Source organism: Trichoderma virens (assembly GCF_000170995.1).
Source record: "Trichoderma virens Gv29-8 chromosome Unknown TRIVIscaffold_3, whole genome shotgun sequence".
In the NCBI taxonomy this organism is placed as follows: Eukaryota; Fungi; Ascomycota; class Sordariomycetes; order Hypocreales; family Hypocreaceae; genus Trichoderma; species Trichoderma virens.
The window spans coordinates 1,329,417-1,351,199 of record NW_014013746.1 but is presented as its reverse complement, the minus strand read 5'-3'; the positions used below and the strand labels follow the sequence as shown (position 1 = coordinate 1,351,199).

Genomic DNA, 21,783 nt, shown 5'->3' with positions numbered 1-21,783 from the left:
CATCAGAATCAGGTCATGTAGCTGCAACCCACAGCTGCAGCAGCCCGTATCATGCACCATGTAGCCATCAAGGGAAGAAGGGATGGGGGAGGGGGTAACCCAAAAGGAAGAAAGCCGAGAAGAAGAGTATTACTCGTATTCAGTTCGGGAATAAAAGGAAAAGGAAAAAGAAAAACGAAAGAAGAAAAAAAAAAATAGCCGCGCGAGTCGTGCGTGGGCATGCGTTGGTCTGATTTTCTCACCCCTTTGGCAATCGGCCCTAGATAAAGCATATCGTTCGTCGAAACTCCATTTTCCCTCCACACGAGAGAGAGAGGGGGGGCCTCGTCCCATCTCCATTCAGATTTAGTTTCGGGAATTGCGATATCGCCCTCACCGCTCCTTGTGGTGCGAGTGCACGATTCGTTTTTGGTTTTGTGATGAGTAGTAGAACTTGTTTGTCTTGGAGCTGTTTTCGGCTTCATACAGGTACAGGTAGGTACAGGTAGGTACAGGTGTAGGCATGTGTTTGCAAGGAGTGCAGCAGGGCGGCGGTTGCAGGTACATGCACGTGCAAGGCAAGGTAAGGCAAAGACAGCGAAGACCCTGAAATGAGAACCTGCTGCAGGGACGTCCAGGACCCTGGACACTTCCAGCCATTCGCAGATCGCCCGACGGATTTGGGTTGAACTTGTTTGCTAGTAATGGTAAGAGTGCCCAAAGTGTAAGAGCACTACCATAGGCTAGTCGAAGTTTGTGAGGGCCTGGGAAACGCTTCTGCCTAAGCTGGTGGTGGCTGTTGCTTGCTCTGCTCCGCATATCGGGTTCGGTTAATCCGATCGATTTTCTAGGCTCAACTTGAACTGTCTGTCTGTCTGTTTTGCACGGGCTGGTATACACTGTATGGTGCACGTACGAGTTGAGTTACCACGTATCATCCCATGCAAGAGACGGACAATGTGGCCTCGTCCTATTCGGTCGAGCGTGGCGTGTCACGGCAGTCGCATTATAATAATAGCACTCGGGGGGTCGTACAAGCACGGCCTGTGCAGCGTGCAGATGCGGATATTACAGACGGTCAGTTGGAGAACGTTGATGGACATCGAATCACCCCCACCCTTTTTATTACCTTGGGTACTTGGTTGGTTCGCAGGTACCTTTACCGAGTAGCACCGCCTGATGAATACCTTGGCAGTCCCTGTAAGACGTGGTCCAAGGCGTGGGGTTTGTCTTTGCCTGTCTTGTTCTTGCGTGTTGCTGCGCTGATGAGGTCTTGGGTACCTTAGTACTATACCTACCCAGTAGTAAGCAGCACTCACTGTTTAAATCCCCTCTTCAAATGGATTAAATCACTCGACAACAGAAACACAGCAGAAAGAAAGAAAGATACATACACACATAGAAGCCCACAAAAACATCGCCATCGTCCATTGTCCAATCTTGTCACATTTCTTTCTGGAAGCGGTACACTACGGTACATGCCGAGGCAAAGCCGGTGTCCCCCCCAAAGTCCCTTTTCCCCGTAAAAGCGCTCTGAATGTACTCCGTTCCTAGCGGCTTGCACTGTCGTCATAGCTGTAAGAGTCGTAAGAAACGAATAAACCCCCCCACTGCCCGGAAATCGAGACCTCGCAAATCGCCCTCTCAAGGCCATAGATAAAAAGGGTGTGCCTTTCCTCTCTTTTTTCCGCTCCTCCTATCGCACACCCCCCGGTTTATTTCTTCTCTCGATATTCCCGTTGCAATTTTTTGGGCTTTTTTCATCTTACATCTTTTTCCATCTGCTTTTAAAACAAAGGGGAAAACAGAAAGTGAGACATTGTTTGCAGCCGACCCCCCACCAGGAAAAAAAAAAAGGTCACTAGGCACCTGAGAGCGAATCTCCCGGCTGAATTCATCCAAAAGTGCCTTGTTCGGGATAAAAAGCCGTCGCTTTCCACCCTCCGGGAGTCCGTCATACCTCTGGGAATATACTCGTGCCGTTCACAACACACAAGAGGAGGTCCCAGCGCAGATCCCCCAGATTTTCTCCACGTCTAGAACAAACATTCCCTCTTTGGTTTCATCATCGCCGTTTTACACGCAACCAACACTCAAAACTCCTCAAGTACACCACTCACCACCCACCAAACTCACATCATCACCATCATCATGGACGCCTCCTCCTCCTTCAACGCCGCCTCAAGTGCCTCCTCTTCATCATCCTCGTCCACCAGACAATCCCCTAGCACCTCCGCAGCCATCATGGCTCCAGCCCCCGTCCAGACAAAGGCCCCCTCGACCGAACCCTTCCTCAAGGACTTCACCCTCGTCGCCGAGGCCGCCAAGCGCGCGCAGGCCGCCGTCATGGTGCGCGACTTTGCCGATTTCAACATCTGATGACGGATCCGGCGTGTTGGCATCTCTCATTTATTTTTATACATCTACTTCTTCGCCGCAAGATCGCCTGTGCTCGGAAATCCCCCCCCGAAAAAATGTCGAGCTGAAGGGCATTTTCGTCGGACTTCGGCTCGACTCGCTGGATCATTTCGGTACCATGGCTGCGAAATAGGGCGATGTTGAGATGGCCGTCTTCTTTTCATGAAAGCATGATCTGGGTTTCGATAAACTTGGTCCATTTTTTCTTCTTTCTTCTTTTTTCTTTCTTACAAGTTGCGATACATCTTGTGTTTGTCGTTCCATATACACGGGAGATTTGGCGTCGGAAAGTGTTAACGCCTCAGTGTTTGTGCTGTCGGTTTTGGTTCATGGGTTCTATCAGATGGATGAGACGGTGTTGGTCTACAGGAAAGACAGGGCTTGTATATATATACGTTTGCTGTGTTGGGTTTCATTTCTTTTTTCCCTTTTCTTTTGTTTATTTCCTCCCCCATCTCTCTCACCTTGCATATATATAGCCAGCTATAAATACCCGCACCTATGCTAATAATGGAATTGTACGAGGCTGTCATGGACGCCTCCTAAACCAGCCCTCATATCTCTCTTTCCTAATCTGCATGACGCTGCCTGTGAACAAAAGTAAAGTAACAATAGATTCATCATACATGTCCCGTTTACAGCTTGGACACATGAGACACACCACCATCCACCCGGATCAACGCTCCGTTACAGAACGCTCTGGATTCATATTAAAATCAGTCTCCTTGACTTGCAACATGGAAAGGGAAAAATACTCACCCGGCTCGGCTCGCCAAAAACAAACTGGCTCCCGCCACATCCTCTGGTGTACCAATCCTGCGCAACGGCGCCTCACTCCGAATCATGTCTCCAGCTACCTCGAGCGTCGCCTTCATCATCTTGGTAGCAAACGGCCCGCACGCAAGGACGTTGCTGGTGATGTGTCGCGGGCCCAGCTCCTTGGCCAGGACGTTGGACATGTGATGCAGCCCGGCCTTGCTAGCGGCATAGGCAATGTTGGACACGGTGGGCACGCGGATGCCGTCGATGCTGCCGATGTGGATCAGTCGCGCCGGGTCTTCTGCCGTGGCCGTCTTCTCCAGAAGCGGCAGAAGCAGTTGCGACAGGGTGAAGACGCGGTGCAGGTTGAGCGTCAAGACCTTGTTCCACGCGTGGTCCGGATACGAATCGATGTCGGCGCCCCACGCCGCGCCGGCATTGTTCACCAGCACATGAAGACCGTTAGGCTCGAGCTCAGTGAGGCGCTTCACGAGGGCCTGGCACTGGGCGAGATCCTGGAGATCGCCGGGCAGGGCGTGCGCAGAGCCGCCGTTGCCAGCAATCTTTGAGAGCTCCGACGCAGCGGACGAGCAGGCCGGGGCGTCGCGGCCGGTCAGGTAGACTTTGGCCCCGTTGGCGACGAAGCCCTCGGCGATCATGCGGCCGATGCCTTTGGCGCCTGTGGGCGAGAACGGGTTAGTTTTTCGATAGGATTTGGCTAGGGGAATTGGGTGTGAAACGGAAACGTGCCTCCGGTGACGAGGACGACTTTGCCCTGTTGCGAACGCGTTGGTGAGCTGGCTTGAAGGTGCATCAAAGGGTTGCTTAGCGGGATACTTACCTTGACGCTGAACAGATTGGTGACATCCATGGTGACAACACAGTTCAATTATGCTGTTGCTGTTATTCTCCTTCAATTGCTTTGATTTGATAGACACACAAAAGATAAGATCAACAAAGGAAGAACATCACTTTGGGAATGCTTGGAGATGGTGTTATGTCATTCGGGCTGACAAGCCGAGGCTCACAGCTGTTGTACCGAGAGCGCTTGCCGCTTTGGGTAGGCGGTACCCTGACATTCCCATTTGGGCCCCACCTAAGCAAGCCGTGGCGTTATCGATACGCGGCTTTGGCTTGTACTTTTTGTGTGGGTGAGCAATTGGCGTTGAAAAAGGTGCAACTGAGCTTGATAGGTACCTTATCTCACGGCTTGAATACACGCAAACAAGGGCATTTATTTGCAATGGAAAGGATATATGTAGGTTGATATCAATACCATGATATTCGTAGACATAATATACAGCTGCATCTCCAAGTTGTTACTGTAAAAGCAGTCAGTCCTCAATACCTATAAATCCAAGCCCTCGCATGTCACACATCCCGAGCCCCCAGATTCCGTCCCCGCCACGGCAAACATCCCCAGGAAAATCAATCACCTCGAGCTTCAGCCAAAAGGGCAAATGCTGGGCTTCATTTTAACCCCAACCAGGCTACTGTCGCTTCCTCTAGCAGTGGATCAATGAGTGGCGTCTGTTTATTTGATTTGCGTGTATTTAATAGTGTTTACTATACGTCCCTTCATCCGCCTACCTACATGTGATGCGATGCGGCTACTAACTAATCATGCTACTACTATTTAGCTAATCAGCCCGCCGGCCTCGCCTCGTCACAACTCCATGGCTAAGCATCATCTTTACCACTTCTACTATCCTCCTGTCCATATCGCACCAACATCTCGCCGCTCTCCTCTGACCAAAAACAGCATACATCATCCCTAAACCCTCATTCACAGCGCCGCAATGGACCCCCCTTCCAAACTCCGCGAGACCTTCGCCTCCAAGCCCGTGTCCGCCCACAACGACGCCTGGGATTCTCTCTACGCCCAGTCCTTCCACCCCTGGGACCGCGCAGGCCCGTCTCTGGCCCTCGCCGACCTGCTCGCCCAGCGCACCGACCTGATCCCGCCGTCTCTCGAGCGCGACCCCCGCGGCAACCCGCTCCGCGACTCCGCCGGCGCTGTCATCCGAAGATCGGCCCTGATCCCCGGCTGCGGCCTCGGCCACGACGTGCTGCTGCTGAGCTCGCTCGGCTACGACGTCGTCGGCCTGGACTACAGCCGCCGCGCGCAGGAGCTCGCCCTTGAGAACCAGCAAAAGGCCGCCGCCGAAGGCAAATACAAGTCTGTCGAGGAGGGCGTCGACTGCGGTCGCGTGACGTGGGTGTCTGGCGACTTCTTTGGCGACGCCTGGGAGGGCGGCAAGGGCCAGTTTGACCTGATATACGACTACACGGTGAGCAAAGAAAAAGACGCCATTTCAACGCTACATTCTATGGGAAGGCTGACAGCTCCAAACCCCCCAAACAGTTCCTCTGCGCTCTCCAGCCCTCAGAGCGTCCCAGGTGGGCAAAGCGCATGGCCCAGCTCCTTGCCCCCGGCGGCCAGCTCATCTGCCTCGAATTTCCCTCCGGAAAGCCCCTCTCGCTGCAGGGCCCGCCCTGGGGCGTCTGGCCCGAAGTCTACGAAGCCCTCCTCGCTCATCCCGGAGAGCCCATCGAATACACCGACGACGGCAATGTCAAGCCTAGCGCCGCTCCCGGACAGCCTCACCCGGATGCGCTGCACCGCGTGTGTCTCGTCAAGCCGCCGAGGACGCACAAGGCGGGCACAAATGAGGATGGGAGCGTCAGGGACTTCATCTCCGTGTGGTCTCGGTAGTAACGATACTGCTGGTGTTGACGTTGAAGCGTGCTCTGCCCCAGGAGGGTGACGAGAGCTCCGTATATATATGTAGGTAAGACGAGCAGTAAGATTGAAGCTGGCCCCCATAAGCTCCCTTCTTCTTTAGAAGGGGAAAAGAGAGGACAAACACGCTCTCCTGATAGACCTGTGAAATAACATGAATACGCAAATAAAAACTCCCAAGATGTTGTCATGATGTTCAGTCCGCCGTCGTAGTCGTCGCTGCCGTCGCCGTCGCCCTTCTCAGGGAGTTGTAATGCTCTCCCAGCCCATATCCATGCCGATAGTATGCCAGCCACAGCGTCTTTGCTTCCTCTCCCTCTCCCTCTCCCTCTCCAATCCTCTCTGTCCTCCCGTCCTGTATCACTCTAATCTCGACCCCGTACTGCCTCGCCACGGCCATCAGCTCCAGCTGCCCGCCCCATTCCGCCGTGTCCCTCATCTTCTTCGCATAGCCCTCCAGATCCTCCTCCAAAAACGGCGCAAAGTCGTCTGCGTGCGCCTCCATAAACCCGGCCGCTTTCCTCCGCACCGTCCGATATGCCGGCTCCTTGTCGTCGTCGCCATCAAGCGGGATGCCGTTGTGCGCAAGCTGGTCCGCCAGCGCCGCGAACAAGCAGTGGCCGTCTGGCTGGATATCCTTTTCGCTGAGCCCGTGAGCCGTAAACTCGCCCTTCATGTATGTGCTCTCGCGCGCCCGGTGGTCTGTCATGCTGGACGCTTCTTGCTCGGCGTGGAGCATCGCTGCCTCTTGCTCGGCCGCACGCCGCGCCAGCCGCTCCTTTTGTCGGTTTCGCTTCTTGCCAGGCTGTGGGCCTTGCGCATCGTTGCTTTCCTCCAGCTTCAGCTCCGCAGTCGCCGTTTCCAGTACTTGCGTCCCGTTGGTCGTCGCGTCGTTCTGCTGTGCCTCTTGTTCCGGCTCTTCATCCTCCAAATCCTCTTTCACCTCTCCATTCAAGGCTGCAATTTCAGAGGTTTGCTTCTCCCTTAGTTGACGCTCCATCTCGGCACATTCATCATTGACCCCCTTGCGTGTCTTCTTGGTGGCATTCCTCTTCTTGCTTGTGATTCTTCCCTGAAGATCTTTGAGCTCACGACGGTGTCGCGCCTGCATCTGCTCTAATGTCTCGGCCTCCATTTTATTGTCTTTTTTGTATGATGGTTTCTGTTTGCTTAGTTGCCCTTCTCGTATTTTTTTTCTATTCCTATTTTAATAAACAACAGATGAGATAAAGCCCGAAGGAAAGAAGCAAACAGTCGTGAGATGAGGTGGCAGCACAGGTGTTGATGGCGGGGTCAAGTTCAAAGTTCCTTATCCGACTGATAATCTTTTTTCTCTGGCGGGGCCGGCGTTTGTCCTGGATCCGACCATGGAACAATGCATGTGAGAAATTGTTGATTATAGTAGCATCATATTCGCGACATTGAGGATTAATTTCGTTGTATTACGAGCATATTAATCTCAGGTTTTACTATCTAATGCTGGCCTTCTCTCAACATCTCCATGTTCCCAGAGAAAGGCCGCCCAATCTTGTCTATTGAAAGGGCATTCATTTCGCCATCCTGCCCACCGCATCTCCACGTCTATCTTGTCATATCCAGACCAAAGACGCCTCCAACAGCGTGAGATCATTGTGGAAATTGCTCCCTCCTGCCTTGTATACACCCCTTTTTGTATATGTTTCGGAGTCCCCTAAATCCCAGCATCCATCCCCAGACAAAAAAAAAAAAAATTGTCGATACAGACATATATATTCAAGGAGAAAATCAGCGCCGTGCACCGCAAAGATGAAGAATGATGGAAAACAACAAAGGAACAGCAAAAAAAAAAAAAAAAATAGAGCGGCAATGACCGTAATTCATATCAATACAAGGCTTGAAGCAAAATGTAGGTGTTTATAGTGTCGAAAAAAGAGGGTATCCCGTCGTGGTGTTGCTTGATCCGCTTTGGATCGTTGGTATATTAAAAAAGAAGTAATGAGTGTGTGGTTGATGTTTGGTTTCTTTCGTGGTCTGTGTCCTTTTCGCACAGTTTAAAAGCCCCTGAAGGGATCGTCTCGGAAGAAGTCTTCCTCTCCTGCTGTCTTACTTCCGCTGAAGAATTCGTCGGATCCTCGGGTGCTCCTTGACAGCTGGGCCCGACGACGATTCCGGCTGCTGCGTCGGCGAAATTCTTTACTCTTCTTCCGCGCAAGCGCTCTGTAGTCATCATCTCCCTCTTCTTGATATTCGTGATACTGCTGGTACGCATGAGGGCTAATAAACGCCTCCATCCTCACAGTGCCTATTGCATCAAAGAAGTTGCCTTGCTGAGATGATACTGTCGACAATGGTGTTTGGGCTATACCCCAGCTGGCAGGGGTAGATCCCTGTGATTGATAGATGTCAGAAGAGCCAGTGGTCTCGATGCTGGCACCTGCCGTGCTGTTTGAAGAGTAATGACTGCTTTCACCAAGAGGGCCTGAGAAGCCTCGGAAAGACAGCGGCGGGGGAACACGGCCTCCCGTGTTGCTACGCTTGCGGCCATGATTCGTTGGCGTGTGACCCGTCCGATCGTTGAAGCGAGGTATCATAGGTGGTTCGGCGGCGTCCACGGAGATTTCTCTTGAGTGCCCTGGCCCAGTCACAGACTCTGCCACTCGAAACCTGGCAACATCACCCATTCGTAGCGTCGGAACATCGGGAATGCTAGGCATGCTCGCCAGTTCTGTCTTTGGCGCGGCCCGACCCTTGGCCAGTCGAATGGAATCTCGTATTCCTCCTCGCGTCAGCTTCGTAGGGCGTGGCGGTTCAAAGTTCGGGAGAGGGTGTTGCTTAACCGAGAGGTGTTGTTGTGGAGGGGCAGGTAGGACATCGGGGACGGCTTGATAAGAATGGGCCAGGAATGACAACGCCGTCAGCCAGAGATAATGTCTCTCCGCTGTAGGCGCCGTGAACTTGAGTGCTCGCTGTGGTGTGAGAATAAGGATTGATCGGTTGAAAATGGGTGTTGTAACACCCCTAGGTGCTGGATTGTCATCTTTCACATCGAGGACCGATTGAATGGCCACTATTCACCATGTTAGCACTCAATGAACATATGCAACTCAGAGGCATACACTTACGCTTGCGACCCGTCTTTCCTAACAAAGCACTACCGGAAGACGGCTGCTTGCTGCTCCATAGAATAGCTCGCTCATATGGTGCTACCCAGACCCATCGCTTGTGCCTATCGTTGCTGTTCTCATCCTTGTGGGCAGCGTCACCAACGCCGAACGATTTCCTTCTACGAACATACTTGAACATCCATTCTCCAACCATGGTCTGAGCAATCGCATCCACGACTCCCGGCGTTTGTGAGCTTGCCTGGGATACAGCCTCAGATTTGGCGGTCATGACGGTGTTGTTGGATAGCTGATGGCGATGCCTCTTATATGTGCTACCTTCCCGGTTGCGTGGCGTAGTGATATCATTCTGAGGCAGGGGAGGGAGGCCAGGACTTTCAGGGGCTTCGGTGGAGGGTGACAAAGGCGGTGTTCGACTGCCTGTCCTCTGATGACGTTCATGGCGTGGCAGAGTGTTTGCGGAGCGAACCCGACGAACGTGAACACTATTAGCATAATAAGTACGGCTACCACTTCGGCGATGCCAGCTAGTGCTTGATGGAGTGCTGCGTCCATCACTTGGGATACTGGTGCTGATGGATGGCTTCCGCGAGCTGGCTCGAGCAGGGATGGGGAATGGTGCCTGATTCTTGGGCTCAACAATGGTGGGATGGTTAACCAAGCCGGTCTGGGCCATGGTGGCCTTTCGCGTGACGCTGTTGCGGCTTGATGGGCCCGGCGCTGGCGCTGGCGATTTTTCATTGAGCCTACTCGATCTTCCTGACCTGGTCTCATTTTCACCAACGCTATACAGATCGCTGCTCCTTACCGATCTTGCAGACGTCCTACCAGAGCGCTTAGAGTATTGATCTGGAGAAGTTGCCACTGTACCAATCGAACTTCGCTTCCCCGTTCGGCTCAAGTTAGATGGAGGTCTTGGGGCCGTCAGGGCCGTCCGGTACTCAGAATCGCTCAAATCCAGCTCACCAAACTCGTCTATCTCGTCCGAATCGGTGTAAAACCCAGAGAACAGGCTGCTGAAGCGACGAGGCGGGATTATTGGAGCGCGTTGGCCCGATAGGAGAAGATCATCGTTGTAGTCATGCAAATCATGGTCATCCACCGGGAAGCTGATGGGGGAAGACGGAAGCTCGGTGCTATAGCGGCTGCTCTCCAGCCGGCGAGGGTTTCGAGGAGGTAAGCCACCAGCAAGAGGATTGACGCTCTTGTCGGGAACAGCAATGCCCGAAGGATGAGGCGAGGTAGGGCGGGAAGTGATAGAAGAGGGCTGAAGATGGGCTGGAAGGAGAGCCAGTCTCTTGTCTGTCTGGATTGCCTCTGTTTGAGAGCATGAGTCAACCATATCGCCTTTAACAATAATGTTGACTTGGCAGCCAAAGTTTTTGAAATGTTGGGGTAGCTTCGGAGAGTGAGGCGAGGTAGGCCGGCTAGTCGGTGGTTGAATGCTGATGCTCGGGATATCCAATGGGGGTAGCGGAATAGGAGAAACAATAGGAGCAGGAATCTCAGTCTGTGTCGAAGAAGTCGTCATCTTCGGTTCAGGCTTTGGCACTTCGACCTCCATAGGTGAAACCTCGGGCAGCTCGAATACTGAATTTGGTGTCTTCGGGGGGGTTAATGGAACCTCAACCGTCTGCGACGCTGATGACACCATACGCCGGGGCGTGGCAGGCGGTTCAATGGCAGGGGGTAGACTAACTCTCTTCTTTCGTTGATTTGCTTCGACTTCGGATGACCGTGGAGGTGTCTCTGTGTACTTCTTTTCAATTACCTCGGAAATGTCAGAATCCGGTTCGGGAGATGTCATCACTTCCAGTATAGGGGAAGGAGGTGGAGAAAATTGTATTCCTGTATCGGCGTATGAGAGCTCAGAGGTAGGCGAGTATTGGACTCCTGTATCAGCGTATGTAGATTCAGAAGTAACTATGTGCTGAACTCCCGCATCAGTGTATGAAGGTTCAGAGGTAGGTGCGTATTGAATTCCTGTATCAGTGTATGAAGGCTCGGAAGCGGTGGAGTGTTGAATTCCTGCATCGGCATATGAGGGCTCAAGAGTGGGAGAGTATTGAATTCCTGTGTCGGTGTAAAGAGGCTTGAGAGTAGGAGTGGGAGCCGGAGTAGGAGCCGGAGCCGGAGGAGAACACTGGACGCCTGCATCACTGAATGTATGCTCGAATTCAGGAGAGCACTGGACTCCAGTATTGTTGTATGTATACTCGGAAACAGGAGAGCACTGTACTCCAGCGTTGTTGTATGTATACTCGGAAACGGGAGAGCACTGAACTCCAGCATTGTTATACAAAGTCTCGGAAGCAGGAGAAGACTGAACTCCAGCGTCAGCGTAAGATGGCTTAAAGGTAGCGCGAGTACGGGCCGGAGCAGAGTCTTCTCCCTCCGTCTCTTCGTCTTCGCCTTCAAGAGCCTCTAGAACTGATTGGTTCATGAAAACCCTACCGCGTGCGACGCTGCCAGGACGCTTCACACTTTCTATGCTCTTTGTCCTTCGGTGAAGCTTGCTAATGACACTCTCACGGCTAAATGTTCGCCGATGTTGTTGTCGTGGACTTGAGAAGACGCTTTCGCGTCCGTCGACGTCTGTTTGATCATCGGTATCATCAAATTTGAGCTCATCTGCCAGTGAATAGCCGTTGAGAGAAAGGCCAGGCCCGTTGGCCAGGGAATAACGAATGCTGCTTGTGAGACTCATTGTTCTGACGCTGCCTGTGTCGTTCTCTCTACCGCTGTCTTCTGCCTCGCTCTCGTGGCCACGGCCCTGTTGAGCAGCTCCATTTGCGTGATTAGCCTGATAGGCTGCCACTTCATCAAGCACCATCTTAAGGCGGCTTTCCGCCACATGGATTCGGCGCTCATATTTGCGCTTTTCATCTTCCCAGTTCTCCTTTTCTTCCGCCCACTGGTCATGAACTCGCTCAGAATCTTCCTCTTGGTTACGAATCTTCTTCAGGGCTGCGTCTAAGCGCTTCTTTGTATCAGTCGCTGAATCGACAGCCTCGTCTCTTTCTCGTGAAAGATCTCCCAAAGCTGAAGAAGTTCCACCCTCGAGCAAAGACAGTTGCCGTTGCAACGAGCGTGTCTCTTTGGCTGCGGCATTTAAACTGTCTTGTAGAGTATCCTGCTCCTCCCTACTTGCTTGTAGTGCAGTTTCGAGACTCTCAATAACCCTGACCTTTTCTTCTTGGTCTCTCCTTAGTGACAAGATTTCAGACACCAAGTTGGCATGTAGCGTGGGGGTGAAACGTCGTGGATCGAGGATGCTTATTTGCTCATCGGTTGTTATATCCCTTGAGGAACGCTTGGAGGCATTTCCGTTTCTCGACGGCGAAATCTTCTTCTTTGCTGGAGGGGTGATTGACCGTGCTGAGCGTCTCGACTTCCTTGACTTGGTCGAAGGTGTTCTGTAAGGAACATACTCTCGTGGAGGCAGCGAAACTGCGGCCTGCGCATTCATGTACTCGTCATCTGTCCAGGCCGACATTGCTGCTAGTTGAGTTGAATATAGTTAACTATATTAGGCCCGTATGTGACGGATACCAGCCGGTTGATAACCAGCCCCTTTCATGGGCGAAAATTATCTCACCCAGCCTCAGCCTCTCCCGTTAACAAGTTCTGATTCCAATGTCAGTATTTTGCACGTATAAAATGATAGCTATTTCTGGTGTCTCGGGCTGCACAAGGGTTCGCTGCCGTGAGACATCCAATGCAAGGGGAATGACTTACAAGACGGCCCCTTCTTTTCCTGGTGCTCTACAGTGCTTGCAGACCCCACGCAATGTCTGACAGGTAATCCCTCTGAACACTATACACGCCACAAATCGTCGTGAGCCGGTGGCTGGTGCTAATATCAATGGCTAGGCGTCCAAGTGTAAGACGACCGACAACGGGCTGTTGATTGCGTCAATTTGTCTTCGAGGTATAAGATGCGCAATTCGTTAAAGAAAGGAAGTCGTCGAGACTGTTGAAAGAAATCCGCCTCAAATCCAACGAAATAGCACTGGATATCAAAAAATGGAGGATATGTCGACTTCTCAAAGAACGGCTCGGTTACTCGATCTAGTCGAATGCGAAAGGGATTTGGAATGAAACACGGAGATGCCGAACGGTAGCAAAAGAGTTTCGACGCCGGTATTCGCGATGAAGTGCTAATGCAACAATTTAAATAAAAAAGACGGAGAGAACTGAAGCAATAAACCCCGTCAGTTTGTCTTGAGGTTTGTTGGCAGGGCTAACAAGAGCAGCTGGCAGCATGAGGGCACCTGCCGCATGAAACTCACCTTAGGACGCAAGGGAAAGAAAAAGGGAAGGAAAGAAGCAAAACCGCCTAGAAAGGCTTCGTGGGTGCTTTTCTGAGTGTTTCTTAATCCATTGAAACACACACCGAGACCGGAAAAGAAGAAAAGCAAAACCGGCTTCTAGTCGGGCAACGCTCCTCCGAACTGTGTGGTGGATGAAGCTGAAGATTGTCGCTCGAGCAGCCAGCAGCACGACAAGACACGACAAACGGCGATAACGACGAGCGCAGAACAGGAGACGGCGAGACGAAAAGATAATGACGAGGTATTCCGCCAGGGTACCGGGAGAGCAGGAGGCAGGGAGTATTAATTGTCCACATCCACTTTGCCTGGTTGGTTGACGCGCGATCGGGGTCGACTCTGCCCATGTGGGCCTGTGATTGAGGCGATCCCAGGACGCTGGAAGCTTGGGTACAAGGGCCAGGCAGATGGAGGGCTGTCTGGACTGGCTACGGACTTGCCCAAGCAGAGGAGGCTTTGCTACTGCTTGTCCGGGGCTACGAGTGTCAAGTGCTGGGAGCAGGTATGTCTGGTGGTGCTCGCTCAAGCTTTCGAAGCAGCCCCCATATCATCTCTCGTCCCTTCTCATATCATTCCTGCAATCTAACACTACCTTATACAATACAGCATCTGAGCTTTGCTTCGTACGAGAATACGTCGGCAGATGGCCGCATATGCGCGCCACTGCAAGCTGTCCGACAGCGCCCCCAAGCCCCTCCCAAATCTGCCGCAGCAGCCATGATTGTCTCTCCTTGGAAGCTGAAGGCAAAGGACTTGCTTGTTTCCTCTCTTCACCCTGTCCCCCTGCAAGCCTGTTCCCCCTCTAGAGAGGGAGCGCGCTGCATCATTGGCCAGGGGCCTGTGTCGGTTCTATCATCCGCGATGGCCCAAGCGTCCACTCCCAGCATGCTACTCCCAGTCCTGATTAGCGGTCCTCAGTCAACGCCAAAAACGCCCACCATACGAGTGGCTAATACCACTCCTAATAACCCGGTGGCCTGTCAGGTTCCCCCCTTCAGCTCAAAGGCACCAGTATTACAACTGCTGTTGGTCTGGCAGATGGCGCGGTGGCGTTTCTTTCCCGGCCGCAAAGCGTAGGATTCCGGCCAGTGGCTTTTTTTATTTTGTTTCACCATTTTCCGGTTCGAGACCAAATATGATACGGCAGCATGAGTGTGCCCGCTCCTCGCTCGTACGGGATACGGTTGGCTACCAACGCACCCGGATTGGTGACAGACTGAAGACTGGTAGAAATTGTCTCCAGCATGGGGCTTCCTGCTCTTACCTTGTATGGGATAGTACGCCGGCCTTTTCTTATGAAGGAGGAATGTTAAATTATGTAAAGAGCCAACAGTCTTGGGGCGGCATAACATAATAATAGCAGCTTGCGAATATACGACTACTCCGTGCCGAGCCCAAGAGCTAATAGGGAGGACCCTCGCCCACGTACCGTTGAAAGTGGACGGCGACGCTTGATCTTGCGGAGGCATTCATACCTGTAAGCCAGCGTGGATGCACGGCAATATCACATATGCAAGGCTACCGACCGGTGTCACCTTGTTGCATCCCTGTCAGGGCCACCCTCACGACATTATCCAAAATCGTGCCAGTCCAAGTGCATGCGTGGACAGGAGGAGCACCCTGGCTAGAGCGAATATTTCTAGACCACCATGCTCTGTACCCATCCAAGTACTCGTATGGAGCTCCAGGATGATTCTCGCCACGGCGGCCGATGAGCAGCCACTATACATTGCTTCACCAGGAAATGATGGGAGGATTCGCAATTGTTGGTCCAAAGCTAGTCTCAATATTCGGTCGTCATTCAAGGCCCGCGCGAGCCGTCATCATCATTATTATTGGTACCCCATACGACGGACTATGTCTACCTTATTTCCCCCCCTATACGGTACACGTCGCCGAGTCACCTACGCTACGGCCCGGTATGGTGAGACTTTGCTGTGTCAGTTGCCCTCTCAACAGAAGCACACGGGCATGATGTTGCAACAGAGTACAGGTGCCTGCGCCAGGTTAATTATCAAGTCTCCCACCATGGCGGTGCTCGGCTATTTTCTCGCTCTCGACACCTTAACGCGTACCTTGCAGCGTCCTGCAGATTCCACGATACTTGAACGATATTTGCTGTGCTCCATTCTTCCAAGGTTACGGGGAATGTTGTCCGTAGGGGGCATAGCACTGCTGGTAGATCATACACGTGCCTAATATGGCGCTTGTATGGAAGGCATTGGTATGGGGTACAGGTTGGCTCATTTACTTTAGCTGGCCTCCCTGGCTGTTTTGGAAATTAATCGGGACCAGGGCCACCTACTTCGATTTCACGAGGCCCGAAACTATGCTGGCCTAGGAAGCGGGCCGAGCTTGGCAAGCCAGCCCGGTCCTCGTGCTCTTTTAGGGGAACCAACCTTACTTGGTACGGCCATCCCCAATTAATTGAGCAGACATGGGGATAAAGGTCGTGCTGATGATTTTTTTCTTTGGCCCGCATGTTCATCGGGGTCGGCATGACCGAAACCATGAACAGATACGAGTGCAAGCGCTTCGTACACGGGATATTCTTGTGATGATCTTTGATTGTCTGACAGCAAGGCTATCCATGGCGAGGCTTGGCCGGCCATCAGAACGTTAACAGAACGATATGAATCTTGCTCCGTGCACACGGCATTTGAGCCTCTCTCCACGGAGGCAGTCAACTGACAGATGGCGCCGGCGTCTCATCGAAGCCCCTCAATGGCACAGGCAGATGACTTGAACGAGATGATAAGTGGCAAAAGCTGATATTTGCTTTTTATTCCCCCCCAACCCCCCCCCCCTCTGCCGTCGAATCTAGGCCGTTGCGGTGGTCTCCAAGACTTCCTCCACAGGAGGCCGGTGCCGATCATCAGCGTTTTTGGCCAACCTACTGTACCCACCTGGTATTAGTTGTTGACGAACAAGCTCCCGCCAAATTACGGAATTGCCAGACTTTTTTATTCCTTCATGCAAACCTCATGTCATCTAAGGGTCTCTCCAACCGATGGTTAATTAGCTCAGCGGGCCATATGCAGGGGAGCATCACCAGCCGGAGCGCAACAACATACTTCTCTGCCTTGAAGGGAACTCTCACTACTGTAGGGAGCGCGGCATACTCCACACCTGTCCAATATGCCGCCACCACATCAGCTCTCTTGGTGCTAGTCCAGCAACAGCTCGCTCCCTCAGGTTAGCCTGAGATGTGATGAGTGATAGGGCGATGAGCATGCTCCTGCAATTTCTCCGCTTTCTACCAATACCCCACTTCAATTCTGAACGACTTACACTACTACAACAGTACTACAGAACTGATTTTTGCTCGCCAATTACATACCTGCGACTGAAAAAAGAAAAGAAAAGCAGCAAGGAAGTGAAGTTGTCGAGCGGCTGGGCCTGATATTTACGAGTACTGTTGGGCCTTCTCCAGTCCAAGAACAAGTGGCCCTCATCACCACCAACACGGCTATAGATATGGTATATTCGTAGTCTCTTCTCATCTGCTCACAAATGCAGGAATATGAGGTGCTCGGATAGATCTTGTTTATCTTACAGGGCTGCTGGTATTGACTGAGAATGAATGTCCAGGGCTCAAGCATCAAGCGGCCAACCTTGAGATGTACCGGAAAAGCAGAGAAAGCTGCGAAATACTACCCCCGCCCGCCAAGTCTATAAACTATGGCTTCTTAATTGCTCCGGGGATTCAGATCACTTTCCCAGGGTGGCAAGATCAGCGTTCAATAGAAGCCACAGACTACTTTCTTACATTCAGCTGAGTACAACCAAGACAGAGCTGAATTGCCCTGGACACCGAAGCAGCGCCACCTGGTACAAAGTACTTCGGACAGGGAATCAATCCGTACTCTACCATGCTATCTCTAATATGCTGCCATAGCCAATAATTCTCTGTACTCACCGAACAATCTGATACTAGCAGATTACAAAGGTGACTTAATCCGGGACATGGGTATCACGGAGTGACCAGGCCATATATAGCAGCATGCCGGCAGCAGTAGCCGACCTAGCGGGCATTGCCTTGAATATTTCACCCAATCGGTGGGCTTATCGCCTCAGTCGAAGTTTACCATTGAGGCCATGAGACATAATAAGGAGACCCAGGCCATCTTAGACTCTATCAACCACCCATACCGCGGGACGTTAGCCACCATTGCTCCGGGCCGTCCATCCGCGCCTTCCTAAGGGCGCCACTGTTATATCAGTGTATATCCGTCAGCAACTGTTGCGGCATGGGCTTGACTGCCAGCCTGAGGATAGCGATATATCCCCGGAGATGCCGCTGATATGGAAATACGTCGAAAATACGCCTGTAGGAGTTCTGGGACGGGTACTTGTCTGTCTTGATACTCCCCTCGCTTGCCTGGGGTCGGTATTTGGCTAAGATTTCCTCCACATCTCCGCATAATCACGTTTTCATTGGGGCTGGTCGTACTTGTACTGTATGATGGCGCATCTCTTACATTTTTGCCGTTGGCAAGCTTGCCGGTTATGTTCTTTTGTTTTCTTTTCGAGACTCCACGTGCTCTCAGCACGAAGAAAGGATCACCCCCCAGTCGTCACTATCACAGTCACACAACATCTACAATGATACTGAGGGGAATTTTTTGGTTTGAACCAAAAGGTCCGTGGATGTGTTGTACCTCGGTCTAAGGAACAGCATGGCTTTTGTTTCAGCTATCTTGGTAGCTTGCTGGTCACACGTGGAGCCTCCTTCGGCCTTGGGCAGTTTTACAGTATCACAGTGCTGGTGACCAGCTCTATGCTGTATCACGGCGTGCTTTTCAGGTACGATTGTATTTCGATGGGGCGCCGGGCAGCAAGCATTGCAAAGGATAGCCGCTGTGACATCCACATGTCAGTCAACTTCTTTCAAGTCTTGACTAGTTGTGCATCGACTGCTAATATTGGGTAGGCTAAGAGCCTAACGGGACTTGACATGGCTTTGATAGCCTTCAGTCCAACGGCAGTGCGATGACGAGCGTTTCGAATAAAGAGCTGGCCCTTGCACATATAGCTTTATCTCCTCTAGCTTGTGCTTGCGTAGCAATCTCCCTGGCAGATTGGCACGTAATGCTCCCTCTCACTTCAAGACAACTCTGTCGTATTCCGGGTTCGTGGCCATCCTTCGCCTGACCAGCCGCCCATCAAGACTCGGTTCGTGATGGCGGCTTGCCGGAATACATGCGGCAAATGTGCCATGTGCAATGAGTTGCATTCGTCACAGTGGCATGTTTGATCTAAGCGCGTGGCACTCGGCTGCAAGTTGATTCGAGGCAATATCTCTGCAGATGATGAAACTCGGTTATGTTCCGGTAGGGAGTGCATGGTGGCTTGGGCCAAATCCTGCCGAGGTTTGCTATTAAGCTATTACAATGCTTATCAAAGCTTAGGGTCTTATTGCGTTTGGAATAACACCTACCCAGGGCGTATGGTAATGGAACAGTATGTTGCGCACAGTAAGTCGTATCATGTGAAGATGCCGACGTTACTATCCAGGGGCTCGTATTGCCACAACCATTCAACTTATCTGTTTCTCGTTCATCAAAGGCATTCTTATCGTGCCAGTTGGCCCGCGTACATCGCATAATATGCATGTCTTGATTCAGAAAGCCGCAGATTAATGGCAGAAGTGGTCACGTACGTCTCGTAACTTCTCGGTTCTTACCCTACAACAAGACCCGGAAAAGTCACAGCATTCGCTGCGTGTTTCTACACATTTAAGGATGTCATTAATATGGTGACACATATTTTGGGTCGTTTTATTTACATTTCGGTGGTTGATAGCTTTTTTATGGGAATTTGGTTGAGTGTCGATGGCGACATGCAATCATGTGATTTGTAGATCCAAACTCTAACCTCGGCGATGCTTCATGAGTTGCAAACGTCAGACTTATGACTCAACCAACACATAGTGTTGGCTACGAATACTGATACTGAGACAAGTTCTTAGCCAAACACAAACTCATGTTAGCAAGTGGGCTCAAACAGACATAAAGAAAATACATACAAAAAGGAAGAAACAACCATGCCTTCAAAAACCTCACCCCTCGTCAACGTCAAAGCTCTCCTCTTTGACATCTTTGGCACTGTCGTCGACTGGCGCTCCTCCGTCACAGACGAAATCTCCCTTCGCACGTTTCGCAAACTCTCCTCGCAAGGCATCTCACCCGCTCTGAAAACCCGTCTTGAAGGCCTCACGCAGCAGGACTGGGACCGCTTCATCCAAGAATGGCGTGACTCGTACGTTGCCTTTACACGATCCTTCAACCCGGACACGGACGCCTGGAAGAGTGTCGACCAGCACCATCGTGACAGCCTCGTCGAGCTTCTCGGCAAGTGGGATCTGGATGGTCTCTTTACTGAGACGGAGATTGAGAGCCTGAGCCTCGTCTGGCATCGTCTCACTCCGTGGCCCGATTCTGTAGATGGCATTGCGCAAATGGGACGCAGATACACCACCGGCACGCTGTCCAACGGAAACACCAGCCTTATACGCGACCTCGCCGACTTCGGCGGCCTCTCCTTCGACAACATCTTCTGCGCCGAGACGTTCCACGTTTACAAACCCGACCCGGCAACGTACCTGGGCGCCGTGCGAGCGCTGGGCTTGCAGCCGGAGGAGGTCGCCCTGGTGGCGACACACCTCGGGGATCTCCATGGCGCGAGGGGCTGCGGCCTGCGGACCATCTACGTCGAGAGGGATAGGGAGGAGGCATGGGGCAAGGAGGAGGCGAGATATGGCGAGGCGAAGACGTGGGTGGACTTGTGGGTGACGGAAGAAGAGAAGGGGCTGCTTACTATTGCGGAGAAGTTGCGGGAACTGGAGTGAGAGCATCTGATGAATGACGAAAAGCGAGTGTCTGTATACATGGAAACTACAGGTCTTGATCGATCTTGGAGCCGGATTGATGTTGTAGGGGTGTAGAGTCTAGAGATCAGAGTCTCCAATTTGCATTAAAAGATGACTCACTTATAACATGCTATCAAAGATATCATGATATTGGAGAGGATATAATCTATGTGAACGTATCTGCTCGCCTGAAAAAGCATATACCATAGCCTACCAGACTCCTGGCTATCAGTACCTTTGTAATTGCAACACTCTTGTTGGATTACTCAAGTGTGTCAATTCGGCAGCCTTGAGGTAGCGTATGAAATACATACATAGGCTATAAGATTACGTATAACTTCAGTCAACGGCATGCTTCTACAAACTCTGACTGACTGAGCACCAGACTGATATTGAGAACTCATATCATTTATCATACGGCATGGGTCCCAAAAGCAGTAGCACGTGGCAATGTAGGCTCACAGCCCCCAGTTCACGCCGATGCCATGTTATACACACAAGTGTCTACAATACGAAGCTGAAAGAATTGTCAGCTCAGCCACAGAATGATACATGATACAAACCCAGGAGCCACAGTCTGTCGGCTTGGCTTACAGGTCAGGGCTTGTTCCCAGTCTTCACAACGGACTGCATCTTCTGAGCCCTCATTGGTAGCCGCCCAATTCTCTCACAGCCGTTAATCTCGCGAGCCGAAGCCCAGACGGCACGTCTTGACTCGTCAAGGTCATAGTAGTCTGTACTATTGGTTCCCATTCGGGAACACCCGAGATTACAAGATACAATGTTGATCCTGGGGCTGAAAATTGGCAGGGTTTTTCGGATACCACCGCCGACACAGCTGAGTCAAACGTGACACCTACTGTAGGCACCATGGACATGGAGATTTCTGGCGGTCCATTTCGTACGGGTTATTGTTCATATCAAGCGCGTGATACAAGGTTGCGAATTGTATTGCGCCGACGGCCAGTTAAGTTGCTCCAGGTGGACAAGACATGCATTTGTGATACGCATACCAGTAGCAGTCGAATACTGGCACACTCATCCATCCTTTTCTCTCGACGACGGCAAAGAAGACGAAAAACCGCGACCCCCACTGCAGAGCTTCCTCGTCTCAAGGAGGTGACCGACGACGTTGGAGCGACAATCCTTAGGGCATCTCAGTTTGCCCGAGTGCTAGCACGAGGAATAGTGATGGGCGGGCTCGGGTGGATGAACCTTGCATTCGGGATCGACTTGTTGCTCGCGGGTAAGCACCATCCGTGTCCCGGTATGCAGGAAAGACGTGGGATGTGAGGGTTAGCCAAAACGTGTCGCCGGATAAGCCCGGCTGCCAGGCCAGGAAAAAAGACCTTGACCAGACGACATGCTTCCCCGCGCTGACGCAGTGGTACAGTAATCAGAGCAAAGAATGGAGGATTCGCGTGCGTACAATGGAGTAGTAGCAATAGAGTAAGAGTCAGAGTACTCGTAATAGGAGCATGTTGTACGAGTACTAGCATGTCCCTCGGCGAGTATTGCGCAGCCAATTGGTGAGGACGGCCATCGATAGCTGCCAATTAAGGGTGGCAAATATTGCTCTAC

At 51.9% G+C, this 21,783-nt stretch overlaps 7 protein-coding genes across 7 annotated transcripts; 4 read left to right on the top strand and 3 right to left on the bottom strand.

Moving 5' to 3' along the window:
- Window positions 1-2,130: 2,130 nt before the first annotated feature.
- On the top strand, window positions 2,131-2,358 carry TRIVIDRAFT_33022 (uncharacterized protein; the record flags this gene model as incomplete). The annotated part of the gene is made up of 1 exon (XM_014104210.1): window positions 2,131-2,358. The coding sequence occupies one exon, from the start codon at window positions 2,131-2,133 to the stop codon at window positions 2,356-2,358; it is 228 nt and encodes a 75-aa protein (XP_013959685.1).
- Window positions 2,359-3,032: 674 nt separating this feature from the next.
- On the bottom strand, window positions 3,033-4,027 carry TRIVIDRAFT_189279 (uncharacterized protein; the record flags this gene model as incomplete). Its single annotated transcript, XM_014104209.1, has 4 exons — window positions 3,033-3,096; window positions 3,157-3,835; window positions 3,907-3,931; window positions 3,998-4,027. 4 exons carry the CDS (start codon window positions 4,025-4,027, stop codon window positions 3,033-3,035), a joined length of 798 nt encoding a protein of 265 aa, XP_013959684.1.
- An 839-nt stretch (window positions 4,028-4,866) lies between these two features.
- TRIVIDRAFT_85262 (uncharacterized protein) lies at window positions 4,867-6,712 on the top strand (the record flags this gene model as incomplete). Its single annotated transcript, XM_014104208.1, has 2 exons — window positions 4,867-5,447; window positions 5,522-6,712. The coding sequence occupies 2 exons, from the start codon at window positions 4,956-4,958 to the stop codon at window positions 5,870-5,872; spliced, it is 843 nt and encodes a 280-aa protein (XP_013959683.1).
- Window positions 5,919-7,034, bottom strand: TRIVIDRAFT_167717 (uncharacterized protein; the record flags this gene model as incomplete). Its single annotated transcript, XM_014104207.1, has 1 exon — window positions 5,919-7,034. The coding sequence occupies one exon, from the start codon at window positions 7,032-7,034 to the stop codon at window positions 6,096-6,098; it is 939 nt and encodes a 312-aa protein (XP_013959682.1).
- Window positions 7,035-7,929: 895 nt separating this feature from the next.
- Window positions 7,930-12,496, bottom strand: TRIVIDRAFT_72591 (uncharacterized protein; the record flags this gene model as incomplete). The annotated part of the gene is made up of 3 exons (XM_014104206.1): window positions 7,930-8,945; window positions 9,010-10,890; window positions 11,371-12,496. The coding sequence occupies 3 exons, from the start codon at window positions 12,494-12,496 to the stop codon at window positions 7,930-7,932; spliced, it is 4,023 nt and encodes a 1,340-aa protein (XP_013959681.1).
- Window positions 12,497-12,790: 294 nt separating this feature from the next.
- On the top strand, window positions 12,791-14,408 carry TRIVIDRAFT_198436 (uncharacterized protein; the record flags this gene model as incomplete). The annotated part of the gene is made up of 5 exons (XM_014104205.1): window positions 12,791-12,801; window positions 12,874-12,883; window positions 13,435-13,588; window positions 13,706-13,833; window positions 13,938-14,408. The coding sequence occupies 5 exons, from the start codon at window positions 12,791-12,793 to the stop codon at window positions 14,406-14,408; spliced, it is 774 nt and encodes a 257-aa protein (XP_013959680.1).
- A 4,847-nt stretch (window positions 14,409-19,255) lies between these two features.
- Window positions 19,256-20,324, top strand: TRIVIDRAFT_215445 (uncharacterized protein; the record flags this gene model as incomplete). Its single annotated transcript, XM_014104204.1, has 1 exon — window positions 19,256-20,324. One exon carries the CDS (start codon window positions 19,378-19,380, stop codon window positions 20,179-20,181), a length of 804 nt encoding a protein of 267 aa, XP_013959679.1.
- Window positions 20,325-21,783: the final 1,459 nt, after the last annotated feature.